This window comes from Diceros bicornis, chromosome 31 (assembly GCF_020826845.1).
Source record: "Diceros bicornis minor isolate mBicDic1 chromosome 31, mDicBic1.mat.cur, whole genome shotgun sequence".
Lineage (NCBI taxonomy): Eukaryota > Metazoa > Chordata > Mammalia > Perissodactyla > Rhinocerotidae > Diceros > Diceros bicornis.
Window position 1 is genome coordinate 23,558,320 of NC_080770.1, and position 19,805 is coordinate 23,578,124.

The window sequence follows — 19,805 nt, forward strand, 5'->3', positions numbered from 1 at the left end:
AAGTGGCAGAGGAACTTGCACCACGCAGGCAATGAGACTAAGAGCAGCAGTGACCGTGGAGAGCTTAGCGAGTACAGGCGCTTTGCTAAGTACATTATGCAAATTACCTAGTTTAATCCTCAAAACCTTATTAGGTAAGTAATGTCATTATATACATCTTATATAAAAGGAAACTGAGGCCCAGGGAGGTCAAGTGACTTAACCATGGTTATCCCTTTTAAGGTTGGAGCCAGCATATGAACCCAGGCAGCCTGACGCCAGGGCCCACACTGCTAACCACTACGTCCCACAGTACTCTACTCTGGAGTGAAGACGTTTAAAAACACAGCCTGGGCCGGCCCCGTGGCTTAGCGGTTAAGTGCGCGCGCTCCGCTGCTGGCGGCCCGGGTTCGGATCCCGGGCACGCACCAACGCACCGCTTCTCCAGCCATGCTGAGGCCGCATCCCACATACAGCAACTAGAAGGATGTGCAGCTATGACATACAACTATCTACTGGGGCTTTGGGGGAAAAATAAATAAATAAATAAATAATTAAAAAAAAAACACTGAGCCTTTGGGGGCCATAAATCTGACATTTTAATGACATGAGGAAGGATGTAGGGACTTATTAGGAAAGTTTGCGGTAAAGAGAAAGACGTATCTACTCACCCCTCCTACCCCTACCCTCCTCCCGCCTCTTCTCTAGTCCTGGCACAAGCTCGTTACAGCCCTCACAGCAGAGCAACTAAAAGCACAGGCCTCAGGGTCTTCTGTTTCAAGTCCGACTTTGACCCTTCTTAGCTGTGACTTTGAACAAGGTACTTCTCCAAGTCTCAGTTTACTCACCTGCCTCTTGTGAGGATTAAATAAGATACTCCATTAAAGCCCCAAGTCTGGAACATCTTAAATGCTCATAAATTCAGGCTGCCATCTCCCCGCTCACCCGGCCCTGTTCTAGGAGGTGGGGATCCTGTAAGTTCTGTTTACCCAGTAGTGGTACTTGCTCTTCCTGAGCTGCCCGTGAACAGCACTGGAAGCATTGAGGCTCATTGAGAAAGTCACTTTTATTGAGAACTATAGTTTTAAGGACAAACCACAAAAATAATTCTTTGGATTGGTTTCTGTCATTTTGCAGTGAGGAGCCTAGAATGTGGGTGGCCCTCTAACTTCCAGACTGACCAATGACCTTCTTTATCCACTTCTTCAGGCGGAAGACATGTGTGTAGAAGCCATATTTTCCATCCCTGTCACAGCCTTCACCCCATGAGACGATGCCCATTTGATACCAGCGGTTGTTATAGGGGCTCTGAGGAAGAAACATGGGATTTCCAGTAGAGTCAAGTCCAAGGCAGTGTCAGTATTACCCTGTCAGGCAACTGTTTCTGAAAACTGGGGTTCCCTCCTCACCCACCCCACCCCCCAGAAGATCCACCCCCCCAGCTCCTGGCCTTTAGAGAAACTTACCTTCATGACAAAGGGTCCCCCACTGTCGCCCTCACAAGCGTCCCCTCGTTTCCTTTCTTCAGGCTTGTAACCTTGAGAGAGACAGCAGCACTCAGGAGCATAGCTCAGTCTCCAGCCAGCTCCCTTCGAGAGAGACTGCCAGTGAGTATCCACTGGACCCCTTCTAGTCATACTTGACTCTTCCCATTGCCTCACCCCACACATGCAATCCTTTAGCAAATCTTGTCAGCTCCATCTTCAACATATATCCCAAATCCAACCACTTCTCACCACTTCTACTCCTGGTCATGTCACACATACCCTCTCCTGAACCTCTAGTTTCCTCTAATCCTACTTTCGCCCACCTACAATCCATTCTCCATCCAACAGGCAGAATGACAAAAAATATGTTAGACTTACAGGTAGCAGAGGATAATGGTTAATGGCAGTTGCCTTTATCCAAATCTCCCCACATATCCTCCACAAACAATACACAACAACATGAAGAATTAACAATGAGAAAAGCTACACAGAAAAAACACATCTTCTGTGGTATATATATACAATGGAATACTACTCAGCCATAAAAAAGACAAATTCGTCCCATTTGCAACAACCTGGATGGATCTGCAGGGTATTATGTTAAGTGAAATAAGCCAGACAGAGAAAGACAAACACTGTATGACCTCTCTCATATATGGAATATAAACCAACACACGGACAGATAGAACAGTTTGGTGGTTACCAGGATGAAGGGAGTTGGGGGGTGGGCACAAGGGGTGAAGGGGCGCATTTATATGGTGACTGACAAATAATAATGTACAACTGGAATTTCACAATGTTATAAACTATTATAACATCAATAAAAATTTTTTTTAAAAAATCTTCAACATAACTAGAATACAGAATACCCAAACTTCAAATCAATTTAATATATTTAATTGTACACCTAATATTAAAACTTATGTGGAGAGGAAGATGGAAAAATGTCTACCAGATCAAAGAAGTGGGTGCAGTTGAAGTAGGAATCTTGTAAATAACCCCAAATCTACAAAATGAATATGAAAATTAAACAGATTCATACAAAGATACTATAGAAAAACAAACAAAAAAAAAGAGTTAAAAACACCTCAGCTAATAAAAACTCTCCCCCAAAACACAACCACAAAATAGAAGAACACTGTAACTGAATTAAATTTTCTCAAGCAAATTTTTGGGATGTGACAAAACACCTTGAATCAGAAATTCAAAAAGTAAAAATAACTGGACAAAACAGAAAGGGAAGAAACGCAAAGCAGCAAGTGGCTGGAATGGAACTCAGACCAAGGATGAAATTTGAGTCCCTCAAGAAGAAAAACAAAACAATGGAACAGAACTAATATTTAGAATATAACCCAAGAAAACGTCACAGAAGTAAAAGAAGATTGAATGTACATATCGAAAGGATCCACTGGGGACCTGGCAAAACTGACCTGAAACACTCAACTCTGAGATATATCCTAATAAAGCTGTTAGACTCCAAAGATGAAGAAACACCCTCAAAGCCTCTGCAAAAACACCAAATACCTTACAAGGTCCAAAGAATTACACTGGCATCAGACTTCAACAACAACATACAAAGCAAGCAACAATAAAGTTGTATTTTCAAAAAATTCAAGGTTGGAAAATGTGAACCATGGTTTTATTTCCAACCAAGCTGACCTCCAGGTGTCAAGGCTACAAAAAAATACTTCTAAACATATAAGAACTCAGGAAATCCTACACCCATATCCCTTCTTGAAGAATCTACTAGGGGCCAAGCTACATCCAACCAAGAGATGAATGCTTCAGTGAAGGACTGATGAACTGTTCTGACAAGTCGAAAAAATGCAACTAAAAGTATGGGGGGAGAAGAGAAAGAGGAAAGGAAAGGAAACTCACTGATTGTTGTGTAGCCAATAGGTGGGACTTAACAATTAAAAGGTTATATAAGGAAATAAGGAACTATGGGCATTTCAAAAAGGGGTAAGCCCAAAGATAATCAGTAGAACAAAAATGCAAACCTTCCCAAATATATAAAATTTTTGTAAAAAGCAAAGAAAAGATCACACAGGGAAGAAACATAGCAAATGAAACATAATACACATAATAATTACAAAAAAACAGGAGAATTCATACTAATCCTATCAATCATATCAAAAAATATGAATGGGCTTGACTCAATTATTAAAAAAGGAGAGGATTTTTTTTTTTACATTTTGGTAAATCTTTTTTTTTTTTTTTTTGAGGAAATTGGCCCTGAGCTAACATCTGTTGCCAATCTTTCTCTTTTTCTTTTTTTTCCTTTCCCCAAAGCCCCAGTACATAGTTGTATATCCTAGTTGTAGGTCCTTCTAGTTCTATGTGGGACGCCACCTCAGCACAGCTTGACGAGTGGTGAGTAGGTCTGCGCCCAGGATCCGAACTGGCGAACCCCAACCACCGAAGTGGAATGCGCACACTTAACCACTACGCCACCGGGCCGGCCCCAGGATAGGATTTTTAAACTGATTCACAAAGCAAGACCCCACTATGTTACATAGGAGACAACAAAGTGATTCATAGAGGTTAAAATTACAGGGATGGGTAAAGGTATATATGTAAAGTGAGTAGAGATAAAAAGAGAGCAGAGATGGTGATCCTGAAATTGAAAATAATTTAAAGAAGGACACTTTCAATGCTAAAAGCCACAATTCATGGGGCTGGCCAGGTGGTGGAGCAGTTAAGTGCACGCGGTCTGCTTCGGCAGCCCGGGGTTCATGGGTTTGGATCTCAATCATGCACCGACACACCGCTTGTCAAGCCACGCTGTGGCGGCGTCCCATATAAAGTGGAGAAAGATGGGCACAGATGTTAGCCCAGGGCCAGTCTTCCTCAGCAAAAAGAGGAGGATAAACATTGAAAGTTAGCTCAGGGCTGATCTTCCTCACAAAAAAATAAATAAATTAACCAAACTGTCAGCTCAAAAAAGAGGGCTAACCGCAGTGGCCTAGTAACCACTAGGCGTGCTCCGCTTCGGCGGCCAAGGTTCGGTTCCCTAGGGGCAGACCTACACCACTCTGCTAGCAGCCATGCTGTGGTGGCAGCCCACATACTGAAAAATAGAGGAAGATTGGCATGGATGTTAGCTCAGGGTGAATCTTCCTCAGCCAAAAAATAAAAAAAAGCTAGAAAGAAAACAGCAAAGTAAACCAAAAGAAAGCATAAGGAAAAAATTTTTGAAGATAAAAGCAGAAATTAATGAGGTACAGAATAGAAAAACAATAGGCCCAATTAATAAGTCAAATTCCTGGGTACTTTTTATTTGTTTTTTGCAACCTCTAGCTAATTTACTCAAGAAAAATGAGGAAGAAAACACAAATACATAAAATAAGGTGACAAGGAGAAAAAAAGAATCATAAGAGTATACATTGCAGGGCCAGCCCGGTGGTGCAGCAGTTAAGTGCGTGCGCTCCACTTCAGTGGCCCAGGGTTTGCAGGTTCAGATCCCGGGCGCACACCAATGCACCACTTGTCAAGCCATGCTGTGGTGGCGTCCCATATAAAGTGGAGGAAGATGGGCATGGATGTTAGCCCAGGGCCGGTCTTCCTGAGCAAAAAAGAGGAGGATTGGCATCAGATGTTAGCTCAGAGCTGATCTTCCTCACAAAAAAAAAAAAAAAAAAAAAGAGTATACGTTGCAGCACTTCAGAAAGATACAATATAGACTTGAACAAATGGCAAGACATTTCTAGTCCTTGGATAGAATGACTCAACATCAAGATGTCAGTTCTCCCTAAATTAACTTATAAGTTTAACATAATCCCAATAAAAATTCATGGAGCTAGACAAGTTGATACCAAAGTTCATACGGAAAACAAACAGGCATGGATTGCCAAGAAAACACTGGAAAAGAAAAACTACAAGAAATAACAAGCCCTACCAGATACTAAAACATACTCAAAAGTCTATAATTAAAACAAGATGGTGTTTTAATAGAATAGACAACAGACCAGGAGAACCAAATAGAATGTCTTAGAATAGAAACAGACTAAGTACACAGAGAAAATTGTATGTGATAGAGGTGACATCTCAAATCACTGGGGCAAAGACAGAATTTTTAATAAATGGTGTAGGGACAGCTGGATAAATTAGAATCCTACCTCACATCATACACAAGAATAAACTGCAAATGACTCAGAGATCTCAGCACAGAAAAATGAAACCAAGTACGAGAAGAAAGCATGAGTGACTTTCTCTCTGACCTGGGTATAAGGAAGGTTCTTCTAACTCTTATCAAAATCCAGGTACAATAAAATAAAATGTTAATAAATTTGAATACATAAAAAAATTTTAATTGAATGGCAAAATAATTATAAAGCTTGAAAAACTAACAAACTGGGAGAACATATTGCAATGTATATGACAAATAAAAGCCTAATATCACTAATATATGAAGAACTCTTAAAAATTGATGGGAAAGGGAGAAAAAATGGGCAAAAACATGAACAGACAATTCATTAAAATATGATATAAAAGTGGTCACTAAGCATATGACAAGATGTTCAATTGCAAAATATTGGAAACAATATAATGCCCATATGCAGAAAATGGTTGAATAAACTACAGTACATCCATATAATTAAAATTTTTTTGTGTGTGTGAGGAAGATCAGCCCTGAGCTAACATCTATTGCCAATCCTCCTCCTTTTTTTTCCGCAAAGCCCCAGTAGATAGTTGTATGTTATAGTTGCACATCCTTTCTAGTTGCTGTATGTGGGACGCTGCCTCAGCATGGCCCGACAAGCGGTGCATCGGTGTGCACCCAGGATCCGAACCCGGGCCGCCAGTAGCAGAGCGTGCGCACTTAACCGCTAAGCCACAGGGCTGGCCCTAAAATTTTTTTAAAAAATAAGGAAAAACTCTATAACCAATATGGAATGAATTTCCAGGATACATTAAGTGAAAAAAGCAAAGTACAAAAGAATATCTATAGTATGCCACCCTGTGTGTAAGAAAGGGGAAATAAGAAAATATACATATGTCTGTTCATTTGTACAAAAAGAAATTCAGGAAGGATAAACCACAAACTCCCCAGAGTGGTTAACTACAGGACCTGGATGAAATGAACTGCAAAGGATGGGGGTGGGAACAGGACAGGAGGGAGAGAGGAGAGTCTCTTCTCTGAGTGGACCTGTTTTAAAGGGTGTGACTTTTAGAACCATGTTAATTCTCTAGAATAAACAAATATGTGGTATATATGTATAATGGAATACTACTTAGCCAAAAAAAAAAAAAATGAAATCATGCCATTTGTGACAACGTGATGGATGCTGAGGCTGAGCAAAATAAGTCAGACGGAGAAAGCCAAATACCGTATGATTTCACTCGTATGTGGAAGATAAACAAACACACACAGATACAGAGAACAGACTGGTGGTTATCAGAGGTGAAGGGGGGAAGGAGAAGGTGAAAGGGGTAAAGGGGCACATGTGTACAGTGACTTATGGCAACTAGATCTTGAGTGGTGAACATGACGTAGTCTACACAGAAGTTGAAATATAATGATGTGTGCCTGAAATTTATATAATGTAATAATCCAATGTTACCTCAATAAAAAAATTAACTAAAAATAGGGGCTGGCCTGGTTGCATAGTGGTTAAGTTCGTGCACTCCGCTTTGGCGGCCCAGGGTTTGCAGGTTCGGATCCTGGGCATGGACCTACACACTGCTTGTCAAAGCCATGCTGTGGAGGCATCCCACATACAAAAAATAGAGGAAGATTCGCACAGGTGTTAGCTCAGGGCCAATCTTCCTCACACACAAAAAAGGGCATCAAAAAATGAAAGAAAAAAATAAAATAAAAAATACATAAAAACAACAAAGATGGCAAAGGGGGCCCAAAATTGAATACAATCAGAAACAAATGAGCCTAACAGTATTTTAAATAAATAACACAGAAAATAACACAAAAAAGAACTAACCCAAATTACTTGTGAACACAGTATTTTGACTCTATATCCTCAGGCTACAGACAGAAACAACTGTGCAGAAATGCTGAACTCCAGTTAGTAGGACTGTTTTTCACAGCTATAGATGAGTGATTCTGAAACTGTGTATTCTAGTATTGATCAAATAAGCAAATATATTACAGAGAATGGGAGTCAGCTTTCTCATGGTCAATAGAGTTATAGGTATGGGAAGAGAGAAACTAAAATTCATTCTGTTGGATTGCAATGGGAAGTTTCAGTATGAACTCATGGTGATAGCTAGGTAGGTAGGTAGGTAGATAAATAGATAGGAAAAAGGATATAGATGTTGGTGTTTGCATAATACACATATTTCCTAGTTCTGTCCACTGAGAGAGCTAGAAGCAATGACACCCCAGGAGCAATGTGCACCCCTACCATCCAGATCTTGATTTCTAAATACCATTCTCCACTAGAAGGAAAGTAGGATGAACCCAGAACATCTTGTGCCAAGAGTAAGAAAGGACTCAGAGAATGACAGGGACATCTCCAAAGTCACAGAAGCCAGGTTGCAAGGACTCTTACTGGCCAAGCCTGGGATAATTGTTCAAATTATCCCAAGTCAAATTATCAAAATAAATAATGATTGTTAACACATTATAACCCTTAGAATAAAGTAAGGACCCATGAGTCCACAGGGATAGAATGAAAGAGAGGAAAAGTCTTCCCTACGATAAAACAATAACTATTTTAGAACTACAGAAGGAATGACAGAATTAGAAAATCACCATTTGGCAGCCACCACGGCTGGGAGAACGATTTGATGAGAAACAGGATAGACAGTGTCCAAGTATCTCCTCACAAGATATGTATTAGTCACAGATTGAAAAACAGAACTTGACAGTGAGAAACCTGGCAGACGCAGACAGTACCTTAACCAAGAGGTCAGAGTTAATCTCACCAGTTACGGGACAAGTCGACACCACGTGCCTGCTGAGACAGGCTGAGAAGGACACAACATCACTTAGTCCAGATCTGATCATTAAGAAACCTCCGACAAACCCAAATTGAGGGCCAATCCACAGAATAACTGGCCTGTACTCATCAAATACGTCCAGGTCATGAAAGATACAGAAAGACTGACAACTGAGTATAACGCGTGATCCTGGATTGAATCCTGGATGAGAAAAACATTTTTTTTCTTTTGCTAAAAAAGACATCAGTAAGGAGGACAATTGGAAAACATTTGAATAAGCTCTACAAATCAGATAATGGCATTATATCATTATTAATTTCTTGATTTAATAATTGCATGGTAGTTATGTAAGAGAACATTCTTGTTTTCTTTGAAATACTCAAGTATATGGGTAAAAAGGCACCGTATGTACAATTTACTCTCAAACGGTGTCTGTATATAAAACACACACACACACACAAAGAGGGGCACAGACTCTGGGTGAGGGTATACAGGAATTCTTTGTATTATTTTTGCAACTTTTCTGTGAATCTAAAATTATACTAAAATTAAAGAATACTTTAATTGTTAGAACATTTATTCACCTGCCCCAAACCCTCCAGTAACTTCCTATCTCATCCCATAAAAGCCAAAATTCTTCAAGGCCCTCAGGCAAGTAAGTGCGCATCCTCTTCCTGCTCATCTCTCTCCCCTCATCTACTGCTGCCAGTCCTGTGTTGAGTGCACTCCAGCCACACAGGCCTCCCTGCTCTTCCTCAGACAGGCCAAGCAGGCTCCCACCTCAGGGCCTTTGCACCTGCTGTCCCCTGATCCTGGAGTGGGTCGCTCCTTCACTTCTTTGTTTGTTTTTTTTTTTTTGAGGAAGATCAGCCCTGAGCTAACATCCATGCCAATCCTCCTCTTTTTGCTGAGGAAGACTGGCCCTGAGCTAACATCCGTGCCCATCTTCCTCCACTTTATGTGGGACGCCGCCACAGCATGGCCTGACAAGCGGTGCATCGGTGCGCACCCGGGATCCAAACCTGGGCCGCCAGCAGCAGAGCGTGCCCACCTAACCACTACACCACGGGGACGGCCCCCACTCCTTCGCTTCTTCTAATCTCTGCTCAAACATCACCTTATCAGAGAGGCCTTCTCCAGCCACTCTATTTAGAAGGTCACCCCTGGAAAACTGGACAGCCACATGCAAAAGAGTGAAACTAGACTGTTATCTTACACCATACACAAAAGGTAATTCAAAGTGGATTCAAGACTTGAATGTAAGACCTGAAACCCTGAAACTTCTAGAAGAAAACATAGGCAGTACGCTCTTTGACATCGGTCTTAGCAACATATTTTCAAACACCATGTCTGACCAGGAACGGGAAACAATGGAAAAAATAAACAAATGGGACTACATCTAACTAAAAAGCCTTCTGCACAAGCAAAGGAAACCATCAACGAAACAAAAAGACAACCTAACAACTGGGAGAAGATATTTACAAACAATACATCTTATAAGGGCTTAATCTCCAAAATATATAAAGAACTCATACATCTCAACAACAAAAAAAACAACCCAATTAAAAAATGGGCAAAAGACCTGAACAGACATTTCTCCAAAGAAAATATACAGATGGCCAACAGACACATGAAAAGATGTTCAACATCACTAACTATCAGGGAAATGCAAATCAAAACTACAATGAGATATCACCTCACGCCGTCAGAATGGTTATAGTTAACAAGACAGGAAATAACAAGCGTTGGAGAGGATGTGGAGAGAAGGGAACTCTCACACACTGCTGGTGGGAGTGTAAACTGGTGCAGCCACTACGGAAAACAGTATGGAGATTCCTCAAAAAATCAAGAATAGGGGGCTGGCCCGGTGGCATAGCGGTTAAGTGCGCTCGCTCTGCTTTGGTGGCCCAAGGTTCGCAGGTTCGGATCCCGGGCGGGCACTGACACACCGCTTATCAAGCCGTGCTGTGGTGGCGTCCCATATAAAGTAGAGGAAGATAGGCACAGATGTTAGCCTAGGGCCAATCTTCCTCAGCAAAAAGAGGAGGATTGGCAGTAGATGTTAGCTCAGGGCTAATCTTCCTCACATACACACAAAAAATTATTTAAAAAAAAATTAAGAATAGAACTACCATACAATCCAGCTATTCCACTGCTGGGTATTTATCCAAAGAACATGAAAACACAAATGTGTAAAGATACATGCACCCCTGTGTTCACTGCAGCGTTATTCACAACAGCCAAGACATGGAAGCAACGTAGGTGCCCATCAAGGGACGAATGGATAAAGAAGATGTGGTATATATACACAATGGAATACTACTCAGCCATAAGAAATGATGAAATCCAGCCATTTGTGACAACATGGATGGACCTTATGCTAAGTAAAATAAGTCAGAGGGAGAAAGTCAAATACCATATGATCTCACTCATAAGTAGAAGATAAAAACAACAAAAAGCAATCACATAGAGACAGAGATTGGATTGGTGGTTACCAGAGGAGAAGTGGGGGGGGCGGAGGGGGAAAGGGATGATTAGGCACATGTGTGTGGTGATGGACTGTAATGAGTATTTGGGTGGTGAACATGATGTAATCTATACAGAAATTGAAATATAATGATGTACACCTGAAATTTATATAATGTTATAAACCAATGTTACCGCAATAAAAATAAATAAATAAATAAAGGAACTCAAAAAAAAAAAAAGAAGAAGGTCACCCCTGGCCCCATCTGTCTCTCCTTTAGTCTGCTTCATTTTCCTCCCTAGCAGTGACGGCTATTTTAGATCTGTTTACTGACACTCCCTCCTTCTAGGAAGGAAGCTCTCTGAAGACACAGGCATTGTCTGTTTTGGTCCTTGTCGTACACCCTAGAATACTGCCTGGATCCCAGTAGACACTCAATAAACATTTGCTGAATGACTAAATGACTGAATGGCTTCTTCTCCACCCAGGGAGGAGAAGCTGCCGTCTGGGCTCACATATGCCCACAACTTAACCCGTGACTAGCACCACGCCTAACACTTTATGTACACCATCTCCTTTAATCCTCACACAACCTTATGGGATAGAGGCTTCTATCTCCACTTCACAGAGGAAGAAACAGCCTCCAAGAGGGTAAGCGACTTTGCCCAAAGCCATATGGCTCGTAAGTGACTGGACAGGACTTGAACAGCTCTGCGCTCTTAACACATCTCCGTCCCCCATCCCTGAGCCCTGCCCGGGGCACTTGCCAGCACAGAACATGTTGTCAGTGATGGGGATGCGGGTGGAGGCCTTGCAGACTGGCCGCTCCACGATGGGCAAGTTCACCACCTGCAGGACGCTGGGCTGCACCTCGGCGACGCTGCCCGTCCACGTCTCCTTGAGGTTGCCCCAGCCCGTCACCCGGCCTTTGTGTCCAGACTGTAGCAAACTTCAGGGAAGGAAGAAGGACCCAGTGAAAACTGAGCCCTCCAGGAGCCTCCCGGCGCCCACGCCATCCATTAGAGACCGAATCTAGAACCCCAGAGCAGAGAGAACTTTTGGGTTTACTCTGAGACACCGAGGCCTGGAAAGGGAAGGAATGTCCGCAAGGCTACACAGTGTCTGTCAGGCCCAGAACTCAGCCCAGGGCTCCCGGCCCCCCGACCTGGCTGCCGTCTCCTTGTCGGGCAGGCACACAGGCTGGATGTAGTCACTGAAGGTGATGGGCTTCCTGAGCCTCAGCAGGGCGATGTCCCGGTCCAGGTTCTCCTTCCAGTTGTACCTGGGGTGGATGTATATCTTCTCCAGCATGGAGATCTTTTCAACACTTCGCTCATACCTGCGCAGACCCCAACAGAGAAACAGAGAAGCTGTAGGCCACCCAGTGCGGGGCAGCCAGTTCCCTGAGGAAGGAACCTGCCTGCCCTCAGGGTCTGGGAGTCAGACTGAGCTGCGGGCCACCAGCGACGGGGGAGGTCTGGCTCCTGCCTTGGCAGACCCCTTGCAGCTTCTTCCCAGCCTCAGGTTGCACGGGGCTTTGGAATCAAAAGCCCAGGCAGGTAGGGGAGGGACGCAGGCTGTGGGCCCTAATCCAAACAGCCTCTACTCAGAGTCACACCTGGGCTGTGCCCTGCTCCCAGGATTTTGCTCTCTGCAAAGTCTTAATTTCTCTGTCCCCAGCTCCAAGCCTTGATCAGGATGTGGTCAAATGGACTTTTCAGCAGAGACTGCTGGGTTTGCTACAGACATCTCCCACATGCCCCAGAGCCACCAGAGCCCCTCACGGTCCCTCTGGAGCACTCAGACCCCTGCCAGACACCCATGGGCCCCCAGTTCTGTACCTGGTGCGGGAGTGCTTGCCAATGCGCACCAGAAGGTCGCTCTCCGTGAAGTTCTTGTCCCAAGGCGGGTACAGGAGACAGTGGGCAGCGGTGAGGACCCAGCGGTCACTGATAAGGCTGGCCCCGCACAGCAGCTCCTGAGGACTCTTCCGGAAAATCATCACCTGCCTGGGAGGGAGAGTGGGAAGCATTAGGAGCTGGGGGGCTGCCCCTCCACCGGCCCTAGAAGTAGAAAGTCCGTACGTTTAAGAACTAACTGGGCAGAGCTGCCTGCTGGGCCCAGACCCCAGCTTGACCTGGCCGCCTTTGGGGACTGAGACACACACGACACCGAGGGGCTGCCTCCTGCTTTTTGCACCCCTCCCCAGCTTCTTCCAGTCCAGAGTTCACACAGCTTAGCACAGCCCTGGGGTCAGAACTGGATTCAAGTCCTGCTGTGCAAGCCACCACTTAGGCAAGTTACTTAACCTCTCTGAGCCTCAGCTTTGCCATCTGCATATGAGAAGTAAGAAACCCAATCTCAAGACTGCTGGGAGAATTTGATGAGATGTTGGTGCTCCGCTATTGTGGCTGTGAAGCTAGGCCTGTGAGGTCAGAGAATTCTCCAGGGCTCGGGGCGGGGGTGGGCAGCAGGCCCCCCAGCCAGTGAATGTAGCACCAGGTCGAGACCCACCAGGGTGCAAGGCCAATCTCGGCGTCACGGCCCTCCACGATGCGCCCATGGATGTAGGAATCAAGAAGCTCCTTTTCCGTCTTGTCCTGCACGGACCTCTTCTCGAACAGAGGCCGCAGCCCACAGTCTGCAGAGCAAGCCAGACTGTGAGGGGCCGAGCGCAGACCCCTAACCTGAGGCCCCGCGCCCACCTGCCCGCCGCCTCACCTGCCTCCCCAGAGCCGAAGGTCTTCTCATCAAAGAAGGGCTGGAAGTCCTGGTCGGTGGTGCGTCCCTCGATGGGCCTGTCCGGGTCCTCGCCCAGCTGGTCTCCCGCCTCCTCGTCCACCAACTCCTCTGCAAGGACCCAGGCACCGGTTGCGGCTGGGCTGGGCGGTTCCTCACCCACCCCCTAGAGCTCCCCAAGCGCCCAGCCGGCCTTGGAAGCCATGTGTTGCAGAGGTTAAGATGCCAAGTGCACCTGGGTTACCAGGGAACTTAGCCTCCCGGGCCCCAGTTTACTCAGCTGTAAGATGGGGCTAGGACTGCCCCCACCCGGTTACCATGACACTGTGACGAATGCGTTGATGTGTGCGTGTGTAAGCCTTAGACCAGGGAAGGCACTGTTCTGTCAGTCCCTCCAGGCCCTGTCCTCTGTCTCAGGCCCCCTGCCCTGCCCTCTCACCGCAGTAGTTGAGGTCGCAGTACTCGAAGTCACCAGGCTGGTCGGCCACATAACACCATGCGCCCTCCTCATCCCTGTCTGGGTTGCGGCAGAAGTTCTCCTCCAGTGGCACCATGGGGCTGAAGTCCTCGTGCTTGCTCAGGGCCTTGGCCTGCTTGCTGGCCCAGGCCAGACAGGGGGTCCCATGTGTGGTCACCGCCAGGCGACCCTGGTACTGCCGGCCACGATCAGGGACGCACGGCTCCGATGGAGGTGACAGACTGCCCGTGGAGCCTCTGGCGCGTGGGGTCAGCTCCACAGTGAAGCCGCCCTTGCCTGGTGGGAGAAGAGGCAGAGGAGCAGCAGGTGGGACCACAAATAGAGCCAGACGGAGGGGATTTGAAGTCCCCCCTCGCCGCCTTCTTCCTGTGTGACCTTAGGTAGCTCACCCTCTCTGAGCTTCAGTTTGCTTGCCTATAAAGGGGTTACTAATGCCGTTCTTGCAGGGTTCTTGCGAGATTTAAATAAAATATAGACCACAAGTGTCGGGTGCATCATACGCCAGAGACAGTAACCAGGTTTCACTTCCTGGACTGTCTGTAATCTATCGGTAGTGACTGCCTGGAGTTTTTAAAGAAAGATTCTATGTTTTTATAGGGGCACAGCAGAAAAAATAGCTGGGATGACTGAGGATATCTACGCAGGCAGTAGGTCAATTTCAGAATGCCTACCACACACACATTTATCATCGGCGTGTGTGTATGTGTATACGTGTATATAGGGGGCGGGCTTGGTAAATATAGCTGCTTTTGTTACCACAATTGATGACTTGCTCTAAGATCAGGCCCAGGAGTATTCGGTCCAACAGAGATGCCTGAAGGACAAAGAACCCACCCCATATTTGGCAGGTTGATTACTGTCACTAATTCTTGACCCCTGCCGGTATCCCCATCCTTTGCCTTGTGATTTTACAGGCAAAGGTGTACTTCTCCACCTCTTGACTTTGGCCTTGATCATGTGGCTCACTCTGGCCAATGGAACGTGGGCGGAACTGACTGCACCAGTTCTGAGTCTCAGCCTTAAGACACGCCATGTGTTTCTTCTCACTGTGTCATACTTCCGCCGTCACCATGGGAGGATGGTGCCTTTCAGCCTCAGCATGAGTACAATGGGGAGAAGACCTGGACCCAACCCGCACAGGAAGCCAAGCTCAGCTGGACTCATCGTTTGAAGCAGAGCCTCAGCCCACGTCAGTGGAGCCCACAGACACATGAGCAAGTGCAGCCGAGATCAGAGCTGCCCCAGCCAACCCTCAGACACATAAGAAATAAATGCTTATTGGCGTATGCCCCTGAGCTTCTGCAGTTGTTTGTGATTTTGTGGGTTTTGCAGCATCATTGTGGCTATAGCTAACTGATACATCACGGGAAATAACAATGACAGAATCATTCAGGGCTGGTCTGTATGAGGCTTGCTCTGTGGTGCCCAGAAAAGGGCGTGTGGACTGAAATGGTTAGGGAAGAGTGTCTGAAGCAGGAGCATGTTGGAATGAGCCACAGCCTGGATCACAAGGAAGCAAAGACTGGGGAGGGAAAGGAGGAGGCTGGAAGCCAACTCTCTCTGGTCTCTTGACTTTACTGAGCAACAGGCCCAAATATGTTAGAGATGAATAACCTCCTCTTTTCTTTTTTTTTTTTTTTTTTTTGTGAGGAGATCAGCCCTGTGCTAACATCTGCCAATCCTCCTCTTTTTTTGCTGAGGAAGACTGGCCCTGGGCTAACATCCATGCCCATCTTCCTCCACTTTATATGGGACGCCGCCACAGCATGGCTTGCGAAGCAGTGTGTCTGTGCGCGCCCGGGATCCGAACCTGTGAACCCTGGACCGCTGCAGCGGAGCGTGCACACCTAACCGCTTGCACCACCAGGCCGGCCCCTGAATAACCCCCTCTTGAAGGGAGCCAGGATCTTGGTTTCCGTCCCAGGCTGCCAGGCCCCATGAAGACCCCTGGCTGGGCCTTGGCCACAGACTGCCTAGTCGCCCCAGCTCACCACACACAGGGACGCTGCACTCTTCCCTCCGCACGGTGGGGTCTGTGGTGTAGCACCAGGGCCCCGTGGTGCTGCCATCTGGGTTGCGGCAGAAATTCTCCTGCAGTTCGGCCTCAGGGTGTGTGGTGGAGTTGATTCTGGAATAGGAAATTGCTCAGCAGGAGACCCTGGCCCCTCAGTGTCTCCTTGCCCCCATTCTCAGCCCACTAGCAGATAGGTCTGCCATCACTCACTCAGGCTTATGTGGGTAGCGACTCCTCCACAGCTGGCACTCAATGCCTGACCGGGTGAAGCTCACGTTCCCTCGGTAGTTCACACCCAGACCTTCAGCACAGTTACCTGCAGAGATCCCGGCCCAGATCTCTTACCCTGAGAATTTTCCCCCACTAGCAACTCCCCCTAGGATTTGTCCCTCTCTCCTAGCAAAGCTCTGTCTGTGCACCCCCTCCAAGCTCCCTCTGGTCCATGACCCTTAACCTGCACTTACTCGGCACCTCCTCTGCACCCAGCAGTTCCCCAGTCCATTTGACAGTAGTCACTAAATGTTCACTGAGTGTCCACCATGTGATAGACACTGTGCCAGGTACTAAGGACACAACAATGAATAAGACAGTCACAGTCAATAAGACAGTCATAGGTCCCTGCCCTCATGGAGCTTATATTCGGTGGCTCCTCATGGCGAGCAGGATGATAAAATGAACAAGCTCCTTCTAATCCGTCCCTGGTCTATCTGTCCTGTTATCTTAGCTCCTCATGCCTCCTCCTCCTCCAGGCCCTTTGCACATGCTGTTTCCTTTGCCTGGAATGCTCTCCTGTTTATTCATCAGCACATTCTACAAATCCAGGTAAAACTCTACTTCTTCTGGGCAGCTGTCCCTGATCCTGCCAGCAAACTAAACGCCCCTCCTCCTGGCACTCTCTTGGCCCCTGGAACAGAACTTTGCCAGCCATCACTTTGATGTTTTGTCATTTTGTTTTCCTATGAGATTGTGAGCTCCTTGATTCTCTTAAACCCCCAGAACTTGACACAGTGCCTGGCACATAGCAGGGACTTAGTGAAATGTCTATTGAATAAGTTATTTAACAAGTGAAAGTATGGCCAGTGATCAACGAGTTGCCTGTAGTGGGGCCTGTTGTCATACTAAAGGTGTGTTCAGGACGCTGTGGAGGAGGGAGGGGGCTCCCTGAAGGCTCAGCAAGGTGGTGGCATTTGAACTAGTCCATGCAGGACAGGGAGGTTTTCAGTAAGTGGTGATGGTTGCTCAAGGGGATGATGACAAATTAAGCAAGGGCCAGGCAGTAGAAACATCTTGGCATGTTTAGAGAAATGTTGGCTATCAGAGTAGCTCAGGCTCTGTGTTCATGGTTGGTGCAACAGGAGGGAAGGCTAGAAGGGGAGGTTAAGGTTAGGCTGCCAAGTTCACCAGCCTAAGCAGCCTGTGCTTTATTCTGGGGGCAATGGGGAGCCACTCAAGGTTTTGGAGAACGAAAGTGATGTCATGGGAGCTCTGCCCTGGGGGCATGGGGAAGACTAACTGGCGTGGGCAGGAGCTCATGAGAATGAGGCCTTAATGTTAATTCATTATCCATTTACTTCTTCCTTCAACATTAATCATCTTAGTGACCAGCAGGTACAGAGCCAGGGGCAAAGACACAACCTCGACGGCAGGAACAGCAAGGCAAAGTCAGATGCTAGGGGCCACCGCTGCTGGGCCACAGCCCCTAACCGACCCCTACTCTGCTCTTCTCCCAGACTGCCCCTCTCATATCCTGGCCCCCACCCTCATGCCAGTTCCTCACCTTCCAGACACTCAACGAGATCTTCTCGAGGTATCCTCACCGACTCACAAGCTGGAAAAGACCCAGAAACACCTTTGGGATTGTGGTAGGGACAGGATGGGCTTGAGTAAAAGGAGGGTGGGACGACATTCAGAAACAGAGTAGGATAGATGGATGGAAGGAAGGAGGAAAAGAGATTGGGTGGATAGGTGAGTGATAGGACAGACCAGAAGATTCTCTAACTGGGGTCCCCAGGATTCCTGGAGCACACCCTTCCCAGGGCTCACCTGTGTACTTGGTCCAGAACGCATCCTGAAAAACAAGGGCTGGCATGAGGCTGTGGCAGGATCCCGTTTGGTTTTGTTGTTTAGTAAACTTTATGTCTCCTCCTTATTCTTCCCTCTTTTCCTTACCCCGGTCACGCAAGGGGCAGGCTCTGGGGACGTTTGTGGCACAGTTTCCTACTTTTGCTCCAAAAACCCAGCTCGTTCAGAAGAGTATTTGAAGGGGGGGGGGCTCCCTCAACCAAAACGGACAGGGATTCCCCTGGGTGCGGAAGACTGGCGGAGAGGGGAGTGTGGGGCCCAGGCAGAGCCCCGCGGAAGGGAAAGGCTGCACAGGGTCCGTGGAACGCTAAGGCCTTGGCCCAGGGCTCCCAGCCTACCACACGCCCACCTCCCACAGGCGGCACAGGAGTATCGGAAAAGCTGAGGCCGAGAGGCCAAGTGGGCCAGGGGCCCCAGGGACCCCAGTGTAGACAGATGTCTGAAGACTAAGGAGGCCCCGTGACGTCCTGGAGCCTCATTGGTCCCTGGGACCTTGACACAGCCCAGGCACTGGGTCCCCCCCAAGAAAGGCTGAGGTTGCTCATCTTGGCAGCCCAGTGAAATGGGGCTCAGAGACGAAATCAAGTTGTCAACAGTTTAGGAGCTGTGATGTTGGCTCCTCTCATCTGTGGCCCTAGAGGTGGGCCCACATCGGGGGAGCCCCGGCCTCCCTCCGAGCAGCCCAGCCTCACCGTGGCGCTGGAGGACTCCAGGGCCTCTGAGGCCTCCTCGCGGCTGCACTGCTCCTCTATGCACTCCCGCTCCAGGTTGCCCTTGCGCACCTCCTCCAGGAAGCCACTGTTGGCGCGTCGGACCCGCTGGAGCAGCGACAGTGCTTGCTGAGGGGCCAGGAACACTGCAGTAGGAGGGGTGTGGGACAGCGGCCTCAGGGGGTCAGGCCATCTTGGCCACCGTGGGGGCAGGAAGCAAGCCTGGCCTGCCCTGCTGGCTTCTGAAAGGGGATGTCTAGGATGGCAGCAGGACTCAGGAAGCTGCTAAGGGTAGCCCACTAGCTCCCCTCCATTCACTGGTCACCCCCAGCCCACTCCCCAATTGTAAGAGAGAAGCAGTCACTGTCTGTCCGGCCCTGAGCACCCGGCTCCTTCCCTAAGCTAGATACCTTGGGCTGACCCATCTAGGGGCCGGCCCTGTGTTCTCCACGGGTGGAATCCTGGTCTGTCAGTCTGTGCGGGATTCCGAGCCCCCTTACCATGCTGGCTGTGCACAAGGCTAAACAGGGCAGCCACAGCCAGGCAGCCAGGTAGCCACAGGCCTCGGACGTGCGCCATAGTGTGTGGGCTGCTGGGACTCTGAGAGTTCGTCCTGACCCCTCTGGGTTAATGTTGAACTAACATGAAGAAATCAGCCTAGAGGCAGAGGTCAGCAGGTCAGGGCCGTGGGGACAAGTGGATAGATAGTCCACCCCCACCATCTGGGGGTACAGGTCCTCCTGCGACCAGGGATGGATGGTCTGGGAGGAAGTCACAAAGGAAAATCAGTGTAACTACTATCGTCCTGCCCCTCCTTCCCTAAGACATGGGTCAACTTGGACCAGTTCCTGAGGCCCCTTCCAATTCCAACACATGATGATGGTTGCTTTAATCTCTGTGTGCCTCAGTTTCCTCATCGGTACAGTGGGAATAGTACTTTGCTATGAGG

At 47.5% G+C, this 19,805-nt stretch overlaps 1 protein-coding gene across 1 annotated transcript; it reads right to left on the reverse strand.

Annotated features, from left to right (window-relative positions):
- Positions 1-768: 768 nt before the first annotated feature.
- F2 (coagulation factor II, thrombin) lies at positions 769-19,602 on the reverse strand. The gene is made up of 14 exons (XM_058527018.1): positions 19,357-19,602; positions 18,839-19,002; positions 18,108-18,132; positions 17,842-17,892; positions 16,275-16,380; positions 16,042-16,178; positions 14,012-14,326; positions 13,555-13,683; positions 13,348-13,474; positions 12,675-12,842; positions 11,999-12,172; positions 11,601-11,782; positions 1,446-1,516; positions 769-1,287 (listed from the first exon to the last, which is right to left on the reverse strand). The coding sequence occupies exons 1-14, from the start codon at positions 19,433-19,435 to the stop codon at positions 1,144-1,146; spliced, it is 1,872 nt and encodes a 623-aa protein (XP_058383001.1). The 5' UTR covers positions 19,436-19,602; the 3' UTR covers positions 769-1,143.
- Positions 19,603-19,805: the final 203 nt, after the last annotated feature.

Coding starts and splice junctions, on each gene's coding strand:
- F2 (XM_058527018.1), bottom strand. CDS start 19,435: ATGGCGCACGTCCGAGGCCTGTGGCTACCTGGCTGCCTGGCTGTGGCT. Junction 17,893..18,107: donor GTTCTGGACCAAGTACACAG/GTGAGCCCTGGG, acceptor GGTCTTTTCCAG/CTTGTGAGTCGGTGAGGATA. Junction 1,517..11,600: donor TGACAACATGTTCTGTGCTG/GCAAGTGCCCCG, acceptor GTCTCTCTCAAG/GTTACAAGCCTGAAGAAAGG.